General features: G+C 40.2%; 1 protein-coding gene across 1 annotated transcript in view; it reads left to right on the top strand.

Annotated features, from left to right (window-relative positions):
- The window catches only part of Atp13a5 (ATPase 13A5), a gene marked incomplete at its 5' end in the record, with an annotated part of 87,742 nt that overhangs the window by 55,209 nt on the left and 19,389 nt on the right, over positions 1 to 13,144 (top strand). Inside the window, 3 exons of the mRNA XM_004640930.2 lie at positions 1,057 to 1,166; positions 7,211 to 7,307; positions 8,077 to 8,149. Of these exons, the coding sequence (XP_004640987.2) occupies positions 1,057 to 1,166; positions 7,211 to 7,307; positions 8,077 to 8,149 (280 nt within the window). The remainder of the gene's footprint in view (positions 1 to 1,056; positions 1,167 to 7,210; positions 7,308 to 8,076; positions 8,150 to 13,144) is intronic.

Raw genomic sequence — 13,144 nt, 5'->3', positions numbered from 1 at the left:
AGGGAAAACATGAATAGAAACCCTGAAGTGGATAGATATGATTCTGGAATATGAAGACAGCCTTTTGGTGACTGAATAATGAGAGAGAGAGAGAGAGAGAGAGAGAGAGAGAGAGAGAGAGAGAGAGACCGGCCAGGAAGGTCTCTGCTATGATGTGGATGGCTCTTTTTTTACCTTTTCTTTCTTTATTTTTTTTAATGATTTTATTGAGAAACAGTAGCAATGAGACTTTCAAAATCGATTAGTAGGACAGTTTCAATATTTAATACGTTGCATATTGTTGTCTTCTTAGTGATTATTCATAATTCAAGATGCAGACATGACATCCTGTCCAAACACTATTAGTACAGATCTTTCTTCTCATTGAGTTAAGAGAAAGTAGCTGTATATCTATCCTATTTTGAATATACAGATACAAAATGGTCCTTCATTTGTATCACCTTCTTTTGTTTAGTTTTGTCAAAGAAGGGTATTCCATTATCATTTAAATATTGTAGGTGTGTGAATTCAGCAAAATATTCCATGTAGTCCAGTAGTACACAATAGTAGTGGGTTTTCCATAGGACTGGCAATGTCAGAAGTTGTTGCCTTGAGCCTTTTACAGCTCAGCATATTAATATGGCTTTACTTTTTATACCTTGTTTTTATACTTTTCTGCTGGATGGTTAAGACCAAGATGAAGCAAAACCTATATAACAAGAAATGTAACTTTTGTATCTGATAAGGTCAGTCAAGTCCCTTCAGGATTTATCCTGCAACCCTGTACCGCAGTTTACACATCCTTTGTCAGTGTCAGCCATGTGGATGAGTCACGGCCATTGCTTGATCTATTTGCTCTCTGTGAAAGCCTGAGAGAATGTTTTTTCTCCATATGACTCTACTTAGGCACACTCTACATCATAGATCACTTTCGTCTATGGCCCCATAATCTCCTTGAACAGAAAATTTGGGTCACAACTGAGGTACATGATGTTACAGTACAGATTCTCCTATGTCCTGAGTCCTCACTGACCTTGAAAGGCTAGGACCAAAATGTTGGCTGTCCTTGCATTGCAGGCTTTGAAAATGGCTCATGCAGGGATCTCACTGTCGGAGCAGGAAGCATCTGTTGCGTCCCCCTTCACGTCCAAAACTGCCAACATCGAATGCATGCCTCATCTCATCAGGTAAGCTTCTTCTTCCCCTTGCACCCCACAGGTGATGGGATCATTGTTTAGCCTTGGAAACAGATGGAAGCCAGCACTGATTCGATCCTAGGTAGAACAAGAGAGCATTGCTGCCACACTGGGAAGTGGGAAGTCAGTGCTGCTGGAGAGTGCTGGTTGCAAAAAATACCAAAAAGTGACCATTGCAAGCCCCAAAACACAAGCATATGTTGTGTAGACTATTGAAGCTTCAAATACTATTTATAGTTTGTGTTTCTTTTCCTCTCTTCCATTTCACATGATGGGGCTTTGGGATATTTCCCTCAGGAGTTTAGGATGGGCAAGATAGCTTCCTCCATATTGTAGGTCTCCGAGATGAAATTTAACAAATGCACAAAATGTTTGTGTAAACAATATTAGAATTGATTAGAGAAAGACATGGAAGAATAATTTATCTTCCCACCAGAGAACTCTCACTCCATTCTTATTTCTGATCTTAGCTCTACTAGTATTACATAGTTAAGAATGAAACACTAGGTTTTATGTTTTGCTATAAATTCATTTCCCTTGTTATTTACTGTCACATCTGCTGACAACATAAAGGTCAGTGGTCTGTAAGTTATCACCACATTTTAAGTATCATGCAGAGAAACAACCACAAAGTTCTATAGCACATCCCTTAGTGCACTAAAATGAACAGATTCCCAGAAGGAATGTGTCAGTGCTGGAATTCTATACCCTGACTTCATTTAAGCCAGGCAGTTGGCGTAGCCAACAGAGCCATCCAAGGCCATTGCCTCCTCCAGGCCCAAGGCAGCTCCACTTCCCAGCCTACACTCCCTGCTCCCAAGGCAGATTTCTCCTTAGTATCAGTCATAGAGGCTCAAAAGAGCTGAATACTTTTTTAAATTCTTTCCTCTTCTTGACCTATGCAAAGCATGTATTGTGCCTTACTGATTTTTCTTTGCAGTCTCCCCAAGTTCTTTGCACATCATCTCTATTGTCTTACCATTATGCTGTTTTGTGTCATGGTGACTATATAATAACAGTATTGATAGTGTGAATTTCATTATCAGTGCAGTTTATGGAGCACTTATTATATGTTGTGCTTAGAAATTATTACAAATACGTGTACACATACATATATATGCATATAATATAGATGTATGAATCACAATACAGAGAACCATACCTGGTACATATTAAGAGATGTTGCTTAAAATAAATTTGTCCGGAAAATATAAAAAATATTCCAGCTGTTGGGTGTAGGAACTCAAGCCAAGTTAGAAGGTTTCAGTGACTGGGAGGATCAATAGGACTTACATGCACAGAATGGAGGTAGGAGGGCTGGGGAGATAGCTCAGCAGCCTAAGCTCCTGCCTGGAAAGCGTCAAGACCTGAGTTCCATCCCAAGTACTGCATGCCATGCCACCCCTGCTAGAGAGGCTGAGACACGAGGATCACTATGAGTCTGAACTGTGTAGTCCAACCCTGTAGCCAATAAATAAATAAATAAATAAATAGAAATTTTAAAGAAAGAATGGAGGTAGGAAGGTGCTATGGCTTGTGTGTAGATGTCCCCCAAAGCCTCATGCAGTCACACAGGGACTTTCACAGAGGTGGCTCCATCTCGAATGTGTGAAGTTGAGATAGATTCACGGTGTGATGCTAGAATCAAAGGCATTAGGATGAAAGGTGAATGCTACCTGCCCCAAGTATTCTGGATAAGATACAAGGGATAGAAGGAGGCATGGCCGATTCTTATTACTTTGCTGCCTTCCGCCCACCATGAACTTTTTCTCCTCTGCTATGCCCATGCGCTGTGCCACCCTGCCTTGGAGCCAGCCAATTATGGACTGAAATCTCTACAAACTATGAGCCAATAATCTTTTTCCCTTTAATTTTGGATCTTAGTTATTTTGTCTCAGCAATGTAACGAACACAGAGGGAATTCTGAGGTGGAGGAATTGGAAATGGCCTGTTTGGAAAGCTGGGGAATCAGCTCAGAGACCAATTGGCAAAACTGGGCAGGAATTCTCAGGTAGGAGCTATGGAGTTACAGCTGGAGAAACGAGTGGAAGGCTTACCTGGCGAGTTTCACCTTCAGGATGTTTCTTTAAAGTGCCTACCTGATCATTCCAAAATGCACAACTTCAGATCTTCCTCATACATGTTGCCCAATGCCTTTATGAACACAGTATACTGTTGTACAACACAAGTCATGATGTAAAATTTTTCTAGTAGTAGATGGCTTAGTAAGACTTCAAGGCAGGGAGGCTTTGCTTCTACATTTCATAGATTCATAAAAAAATTAGACATAATTTGGCCTTATTAAGCTCATTTCACCCTTCGCTCTCTTTGATGTGTGCCCATTTCTGATTGAGGAAATGATCCAGGGGAGGACATACAGCTTTAAATGAGTAGGTCCAGACTCACAGTTGTGAGACATGATCCACTTGCTTTGTCCAAGTCTTTCAAGGTGAAGACTAGGTCTTCCTCAGTTCTCTCTGAAGCACAGCCTCTCACTAAACTTGGTACACCAGGGTGTTGGAAGGGTGTTTGTGGGACATCTGAAAAGATATGAGTTCAAAATTCATAATCACGAAAGATAGCAGTAACTTCAGAGGACCACAGTACTCTACTCTTTACTTAGAATAGTTTTATTTAAAGAATTTTGGATGACCACATGCACTCTACCCTTTCCTTAGGTTTAGGGCTTTGTTTGCATTTTCCCTTGAATTTTGGTGTTTCTCATTGTTTTGGGAATACACACAACTGCAGAGAAAGGGTAAACTCACAATATTTATGTTAGACTTAGAAGGACAATGCAGAATCCACCTGGGCTTGCTCTTCTCAGCTCAACTCTTGTTCCATTCTGTGTTGAACATAAATGGCAGTGCCTCACAGCCAGGTGGAAAGCATCTGTCCAAGCTCCCTGGCCCATTCCCAGCCTAACTCTCCTTCTTGCCTGAGGCACAGTGGTTAGTAGTTGGCTATGTTTTCCCTTTCCTGTCCTTGTTTAGTTGACAAAGTATTAGAACAGAGCAAATGTCTAAGTTGATGGGGCCAAGAAATGAAGTGGTGTGGGTCTCTTCCTCATAGAATCACTTCAACCCTGACTAAAGCAGTCTGCAGGACCTTCAGATACTCATTCCACCTTCCCCCTGGATGCCACCACCCAACAGAGCTCAGTTAAGAGAGCAACAGCTCTCATGGGAAGTTTTAAAATGGGGAATATCTGCTTTCAGCTGCTGTTCTTTTTATTTATTTATTTTTAAATTAATTTTATTGAGAAAAATATTGCAATGTGACAGCTTCAAAACAGGTTGGTAGGAGAGTTACAATTAATACATTGCATATTGTTGTCTTTATAGTAGTCATCCATAGCACAAGATGCAGACATGATATCCTGTCCAAACACTATTAGTACAGATCTTTCTTCTTATTGAATTCAGAGAAAGTAGCTATATATCTATCCTAACTATTTTGTATATATAGATACAAAATTGTCCTTCATTTATATCACCTTTTTTTGTTCAGTTTTGTCAGAGATGGGTATTCCATTGCCATCCAAATATTGTAGGTACATGAATTCAGCAAAATATTCCAATATAGTCCAGTAGTCCACAATAATAGTGGGCTATCCACAGGACTTACAATGTCTGAATCTGATGACTTGATACTTCCACAGCTCAGCATATTAACATGGCTTTACTTTTCATACCTCCTTTCTACACTTTTCTGCTGGATGGTTAAGAACAAGGTAAAACAATGCCTATACAACAAAAAATGTAACTTTTGTATCTGACATGGTCTGTCAAGTCCCCTCAGGACTTATCCCGAAATCCTGTCCTGCACTTTGTAGATCCTTTGTCAATGTCAGCCATGTGTATGAGTCACGGCCATTGCTTGACAAATTTGCTCTCTGAGAAAGCCTGAGAGAATATTTTCTCTCCATGTGACTCTTTAGGCACACACTACATCATTGATTACATTCCTCTGTGGCCCCATAATGTCCTTGATCAGAAAATTTGGGGCATTACTGAGTTATATGATGTTACAGTACAGGTTCTTCTATGTCCTGAGTCCTCACTGACCTTGAAGGACTAGGGCCAAAATGTTGGCTGTCCTTGTAGCCCTTCTTTTTCTCTAATTTTTGGTCTGCAAACTTAGGTTGTTAACCCTCCAGAAGAGAAGCGTACTATTGCCCTACAACATATGCAGTTGGGTTTAATCTCACTATCTGTCAGAATATCAGACATCTGAGGCATAAGATGGAACATTGTTAAAAAAAAATTTACTTGAGATGTAGTCTGTCCATAACTGGTATGATATGACAAGCAGTACATATTTAGAAGACCAGATTGACAGGCATTCCAAGCATGACCCCACTATTACACATTGTTATCTTTGGTGCAGTCACTCAGTTCACATGTATCAGTATACATAGTCCTGGTGAGAATCCTCCCCAGTAACTGCTAGATTCAACAACCTGCTGATAGTTCTCAGGATCATTGTCATACCCATCTTGTAAGTATAAATGTAGGGCTTTGCCCCTTTCCTGTTTCCTAGCTCTATCCTTGCCCTCTTTTCATTGTCTAATCCTCAAGTTCTCACTTTCCTTTCAATTGTGTTATACATTTCTATTTGTATTTCTTCTTTTGAGTTCTTATATTAGGGAGACTATACAATATTTACACATGTGTATCTGGTTTATTTCACTTATGAGTATATCTTCAAGTGGCATCCACTGACATATGAAGGCTTCAAGTTTATCATTCTTTATAGCTGAGTAGTATTCCATTGTATAAAAATACCACGTCTTTTTCATCCATTCTTTAGGTGATGGGCATCTTGGTTGTTTCTAAGATGTGTCTATGACAAATTGTGCTGCTATAAACATAGGCACACATATATCACTATGGTATATGATGTCTTCAGTTCCTCCGGGAAAATTCCCAGTAGGGGGATAGCTGGTTCGAATGGGATTTGCAGTCCTAGGTTTTTAAGGCTTCTCCACACTGATTTCCATAACGGTTGCACCAGTCTACATTCCCACCAGCAGTGGAGAAGGGTTCGTTTTTCCCCACAGCCTCTCCAACATTTGTTGTTAGTTGATTTGTTTTTGATAGCCATTCTTTCTGGGGTGAGATGGTATCTCAGTGTTGTTTTAATTTGCATTTCGTGGATGGCTAGTGTTGTGGAGCATTTTTTCATATATTTATTCACTTCTCTAATTTCATCCTCTGAGAAGTATGTGTTCATCTCAGATGCCCATTTCTGGATTGGGTCTTTAAATTTTGGGGTGCTAATTTTTTTTAGTTCTTTATATGTTCTAGAGAGCAGACCTTTGTCTGAGTACTTACTTGTCAAGATTTATTCTATATTTGTGGGTTGTCTTGATTTTGTTGGTAATTTCTTTTGACATGCAAAAACTTTCAGCTGCAGTTCTTAAAGGCTCTTGGTCTCCACACCAGCTCCAATGATTACCCTGGGTCCTTGGAAAACCAGAGCCAGCAATACTTATTCCACCTCAAATATCAGAGCAGCAGCCACGCTTCTGATAGTGTGAGAGCACCAAGAATCCTTTAGTTTCTTGTCTCTGATGGCCTCTGAAGCACACACAGCAATTTCAGGCAGCACGTATTGTTAAGATACAAGGACTCACAATCAAGTCAGTGCTGAACATTTTGCTTCCTGTCAGTGTTGCACTGTGTTTATAATATGCGTGGTAATCTTCTTACTTCAAGGAAAGCATCATGTTTGATTCCCTTTATATTCTCCATGACATTTAGCATAATCCTATAACTGTGTAAGCCCTACATGAAAGTGAATCTAGAATCAATAAGGTAGGTGACAACTGAAGGAGAGAATAAATGAATGAATGATGACTAAATAACTATTGAGAGGATGAATCAGTGATTAAGTAAATATATATCAATGGGCTATTAAAATCAAACTCCTTTGGAAATAGGAAAGAGACTAAGAGATGTGTTTCATACATAACCAGATTTATTTTATTGATTTATTTTTTTTACTCTCTTATTTATTATTTTTTCAAACAGAGAAGGACGGGCTGCTCTGGTTTCATCCTTTGGTGTGTTTAAGTACTTGACCATGTATGGGATAATCCAGCTTATTGGGACATCATTGCTGTATTGGGTATGAACCAAAATCATTTCTTTCCAGTTCTAATTATATTTGCAGTCGTGGTTCATTCTTTGTGATGTGGCTTAGGCACAGGTCTTTGTGTCTTACAGTGAATAACATTTCTGGCCTTAGGCTCCCATGTATTTGGGAACTTGGTGTAACAGTGCATGAAGTGTGGAGGTAGAAATAAGGAGATGTGGGTTCATTTCCTAGAGTGTTATTTTTCTCTGGATAACCCAAGACTCTTGACCCCTCCAAGCCCATTTTGTTCCTTTGGAGTGTAAAGAAAGTTTCAAAGTAGTCTAAATATAACTCAGTAGGAAGTGGCCCAGTCTTCAACTGTGGAATATTTGTGATAAAAGACCAGGAAAAGGTTAAAAGGAAGAGAAGTTGTTGGATTTGATTTTGAAGGACTATAATGTTAAAAATGTATCACACTGGAGGTTTATTCCTCAACCCACTCACTTAAACAGATAGACATACAGTTGGAAAAGGAGTATCAGTATTTTAATACTGAAAACATCTCTTAAAATTCAATTAAAATAAACATTTAATTCCACAATGACTGACTCATTGCTAGGATGGAATTAATTCAAATACCAGAAAATAGTGACCTAGTTTCATTCCATCCAATGAGATATCAAGGATTTTAGTTGTTATTTTCTTCTGTAGGGGGGAGAAAAATAATAGTTGCTTTCTAACTACTTTGAAAAGAATGTTTCAAATAATAACACTTCCACAATGGAAGCCACACTCATATTCACCTTTTTTTCTTTTTCAGCAACTACAACTCTTTGGAAATTACCAGTATCTCATGCAAGATGTAGCCATTACTTTGATGGTCTGTTTAACAAGTAAGCCTTTGAGCACAGCTAAGTGTTCATTTTCATCTATGAAAGTCTACAAATGCACAAATAAGAGTTTCTGAGAATATCATACTCTAATTGCTGAAACTTCATTGCTTATGAAATTTTGAAAGTAATGCTGGGCATGGGTTAAAGTTTGAAGTTCATACAATTTTCAGGAAAATATCCTGATAAGAAATAGATCTTAGCCTCAAAACTTCGCCAACATATTCAGTGTATTCTGTGTTCATTGTAGTTTATTCCTTGTACATAAAAAATGAATAAGAAATATAAAAAGAGATTTAAAAAAACCCAAAGGTCACTTTCCATTACTCAGCTATGCTTCATATTGATGTAAAACTAGGTCTTTTCTGGGTCTCTGATATGTGAGAACAAATGCTAACATTTTAGGCTAGTGGAATTCTCTCAAAAGCAAGGTGGGGCTCCCAGCAAGCGTTGCTCACTTCCTTCCTTTGAGATGACATTGATAAAATATTTCCAATCAACAAACTCAAGGCTTGATACTAGCTCTTAATAAGTGAGAACAGAGACTGCTGCAACAGGGAATAAAGAAAAAGAATGGCATTGTCATCTTCTTTTCTTTGTTCAACAATGGAGTATTATGAAAAATAACAGGTAAAACATTAACCACTGCAAGCTATTAATAACCTTGAGAGGTTCATGTAGCATCTTAAAACACGAAACTGGTATTGAATTCATTTATTACATCAACCCAGTGACAGGGTTTATGAGTAGCATAGATGTAAGTAATATCAATTTTGGTTATTGGGGTTGAGATGTCTCTTCATAGCCTATTAAATATTTCTTTATATGTTATCAATGTTCATATGACTGAATAATTTTGAATCAATGATGTTTCTTCTTTGATGTTGGATATTTTTAAGCAATTTGCATGATTTATTTGTGAATGTTGGTGAAAAGCAAAAGGAAAACTAGGCATTTTCAAGAACTAAGCTAGCCCACAGCGATGCAGGGGAGAAGTCATGACTTTCCTTCACAATGCCCTGTCTCTGTAATCTTTGGCAAGTTGCTTAAGAAATATATAATTTCTTAACACGTAATGTTTTTATAACATCTGGAGGTCAGAAAAAAATTGGTGCCTATGGAGTATGAATTATTGTGCAGGTTATTCTGAGCACTCCTAGAAAACCGAATAACCTTCCACCACACCTCTCCTCTTTGTCTTCTTTTGAGAAGACTGGTTAGCTCTCTAAATGGTCTGAATGGATGAAAAAGATATCAGAATGGATTGCGGGAGCCTGAATGTGTAACTAGAAACCCCAAAACATGAGCATCAGTTCTAACCTTGCCTCAGAATTATTGTCTGACCTAGAGCAAGTGTTCTGATCTTTTACGCACTTAATTCTGTGATACTGGTCCCTGGTCGTGGATGTCACAGGGACAGCCTGTTGGCCCTCATGCTACCTGGCTACTCTTGAACCATTCCTCATCCAGCATGGACTCACCGAGGGCTGGGTACCTCAGAGCAGGCCTATGGTTGTCTCTAGAAGTGAAAAGCCAGGGGGTGGAGGGCAGAAACGTGATGTCCCATCAGAACGACTACATCTTATCAAGTTAGTCAGGAATCGCAGGGCTGGTTTGGCAGGTGCAATGACCTCTGAGGTGATTGCTGAGGAGGAGCATAGAAGCGGGACACAGGTGTTTTTGTTTTATTGTTACCCTCTGACTTCAAACACTTATTTTCCCACCCTGAAAATGCAGTCATCCCAAAGGCAGATCATTTTCTGGATAATTCTAGGCATTAAACTGATCTCATCGTTAGGTATGAGAAGTCCCGGCATCATAAATTAATATTCCACATTTATGTCTAATTGAAAGCTTTTCTTTACCTATATCAAGGCTGACCTATAGGCTTGGAGGAAGCAGTGGGAGAGAAAGCAAATGAATTCCCTTGTGTCACACACTCTCCAACCCTGCTTCAGTGAATAAAAGCAAGAAGAGAATATTTGTTACTGGGCTGGGGAGATAGCTCAGTTGAATAAGCGCTTGCCTGGCAAGCACAGGGGCTGAGTTCAATCCCTGGCTCTTAGAAAAAAAAGGAATATTTGTTAATGAAGTCTGGGGTTGTGAGAAGCCCTAGGATGGCAGGCATCTACAGTCAGGTGATCCTGCAGGCTGCAATGGCACTTTCAGAGTTCCCTGAGCAGTGGTCTAGATGACAACTTCCTGACATGGACACTGCTCTCCTCTCTGACTTCTCAGGAATATTTTCTGCAGCTATCTCCAGGTGGAACATACCTGAAAGACTAGCTGGTCATAGCACTGGGCATATTCCTTCCAAGACAGCATTAGCCTAGCTAATTTCCTTGGCTTCTACTTGATCAACCAGATTGTAGTTGTGTAACTTTCTCTTGCTCCTGCTTCCCTCCCTCTCCCCACCGTGTTACAGCAGAGATGGAGCGACAGGAGCCAAATGCCCCTCCTGTCATCTCAGGCTCTTCTATGGTGGTTCTCCTGACCTCCCTCGTTGGGCTAGAGCAGAGCAAGAAGAAAATATTAGTTCATGCTACTTCTAACAATTCCCTTTTGAAGAATTCCTTGAAAATCTTTGTAGATTTTTCTTGTAGAGCCAATTCATAGATAACATGGATGGGGTAGTCATGCTTTTAGTTGAAGGACAGATATGCGTGTCTCTTGTAAGTGTGGTGAGGATGTTGTGATCATCTCTCTTCACACTAAATGGACACTTCCCATTGACGGTCCTCAGACACAAGGCCTGGTAACACTCTTCACATGCAGGAGAAACCCAGTTCCACCCCCTGTTAGACTGATGTTCTTCTCTTATTCCACATAAAGAAATGGTGCTTGGAAAGGCTGCTGGCTCAAGTTTAGAGTTTAGTGAGGGTTTTACACAGACCAGTGAATGGCACACAAGCCCAGATTACCAAATGGCAGGGAATTCCAGATGCTTTGGAAACTCAGGGTAAGGAGAGATCGCTCTCTGAATAAGGAGGAGATAACCATGGAGAAAGGAGAGAGAAATAGTGGTAACTTCATGGCAGAAGTAGTATCTCCACTTCTACAGGAAGGATGGGGAGAGCTCAAAATTTTGCAAAAAGGGCATTTCAAGAAGAAAGAAGTAGCATGAGCAGTAGAGTTGATAAAATGAGGTTTGAGTTTTTCAGTTTGACAACACTGTAGGATTTGGAAAATAAGCAGCAGGAGACACCGGTTGCACAGGTGGGGTGGGCGGGGTCTCAGAGTCCCTACTGCCAGGCTGAGCGCTGTGCGTGTGCATCTCCAGCCCTTGGGAGTCACTGGCAGTTGGTGTGACCACTGTCCAATGTCTCTTATCGAGGCTCCTTCCTCGGCCAGGTTTTCAGGCAAAGGCATAGGGTACTTAGAAAAGACAACACAATCACATACTAAATTAGTGTACTTATCTGCCTTATTGCCACAGATTATAAGGCAACCGACACTGCGAGAGTGATATAATGCTTTAAGGAGAAAAATCAAGAAGTTAGGAAGTCAATTAATTAGGAAAATGCATGTGTTTTTTGTTTTGTTTTGTTTTTGTATTGGGGATCAAACTCCAGATCTTGCACTTGCCAGGCAGGTGCTTATGCTCCTGAGCTGTCCCCTTGGCCCTAAAAAAAATGCATGTCTTAAAGTCCAGTATAACCCAAATCTGAAAAGCAGCTGTGTGGAAGACTCATGCTAACATCTCTGTCCTCTTTGATAGAAGCCGCTTGAACTAGATCAAGAAAACAAAGAAGGAAACAATTAAAAAGTATAAATCTCAGAAAAGAAAACTTGAGAACAGAAAGACTGAAGCACTTGGGCCTCAGGAAGGGTAGGGTGCAAGCGACCCCCAGAGCCAGATCACTTTCTTTATTTCCAAATAATCTTCTTTGCCCTCTCCTCTTTCTTCCCACTCCTATAATTTTCTTCTGACTTCTACTTCAGCTTGTAGATGTCCCTCAAAGTGACACTGCAATGAACCTCCTCAGCCTTTGTTTGTCCTCCTGTAGTAAATGCACTTGGCCTCTCATTGCTCCACTTGCCAAAGTTTGGAAGAGAAAAAATCATGACAACTTGAGTTTAATGACCACCTCTAAGCCATGATTTTTATGAATGAAGGGAGCTTTGTATAATTCCACCTCAGACCAAATACTTATGTCAAATACTTCAACACACAGGAGGAGCTGGTATCCAGAGAAGGAGGTGTGGGAGGAAATCTCTTCCTTACATAAAAACAGCCCTTATTCAAGCCCCATCAATGTTTCCCTGGGTCCTAACCTTTTCTGCATAGAACCCCTTGGAGAATCTGATGGAAGATACAGATCTTTTCACTTTAGAATTCTCAGTCTGCAACTCAGAATTTTGCACTCAGTCTTGGTAGGTTTACAAGCCTCTTGCTGTTTGACTTACTTGATTTGCAAGGTGCATAATACATAGTAAATCAACTACCAGCAATTCAAATGAGGCTGAACAATTAAAAATTATACTTCAAGAGAAGAATTTGAAATGGAAAATTCCTCCCAGGTTGCAGGTTCTGTGCTAGGTTTTGAGTGGGCCAGAAAGGGGAGTGAGTCAGGATTTTTTCCGTCAGGCTGCTCACAGTCTGCAGAGGACAGATGTAAATAATTAGATAGGATGCCAGACACCCCGCACTCCAGCAGCCCCAAGAAGAATGTGCTGTGAGGACTCAGAGGAGGGAATGATTCATTCTGGATAAAACTATCTCACCAGCTTGCTTTTCCTCTGCGCACAATGTGATAACATGTATTCTTGTCATTTCAAGGCAATCTGGATAATGTAGAAAAGCTCTGGCTACTGATAAACAGTGGTGCACCTCGCTGCTGTTTATGCACCCCAGGATTTCAGGGCTTCTTGTTCTGCTCTCCTTGATGTCAGAGGACTGCGGCAGTGAACAGCGCTGTAGAGCAGGGATCATGGCACTTTGCTGTCAGACAGACTTGAGGTCACACCATCTTTCCGCCAGCAGCCAAAGGCCTTTGG

This window comes from Octodon degus, unplaced genomic scaffold (genome assembly GCF_000260255.1).
Source record: "Octodon degus isolate 3935 unplaced genomic scaffold, OctDeg1.0 scaffold00128, whole genome shotgun sequence".
NCBI lineage: Eukaryota > Metazoa > Chordata > Mammalia > Rodentia > Octodontidae > Octodon > Octodon degus.
Note: the sequence above shows the minus strand (reverse complement) of the source record. Positions and strands in the feature narration are given on the sequence as shown.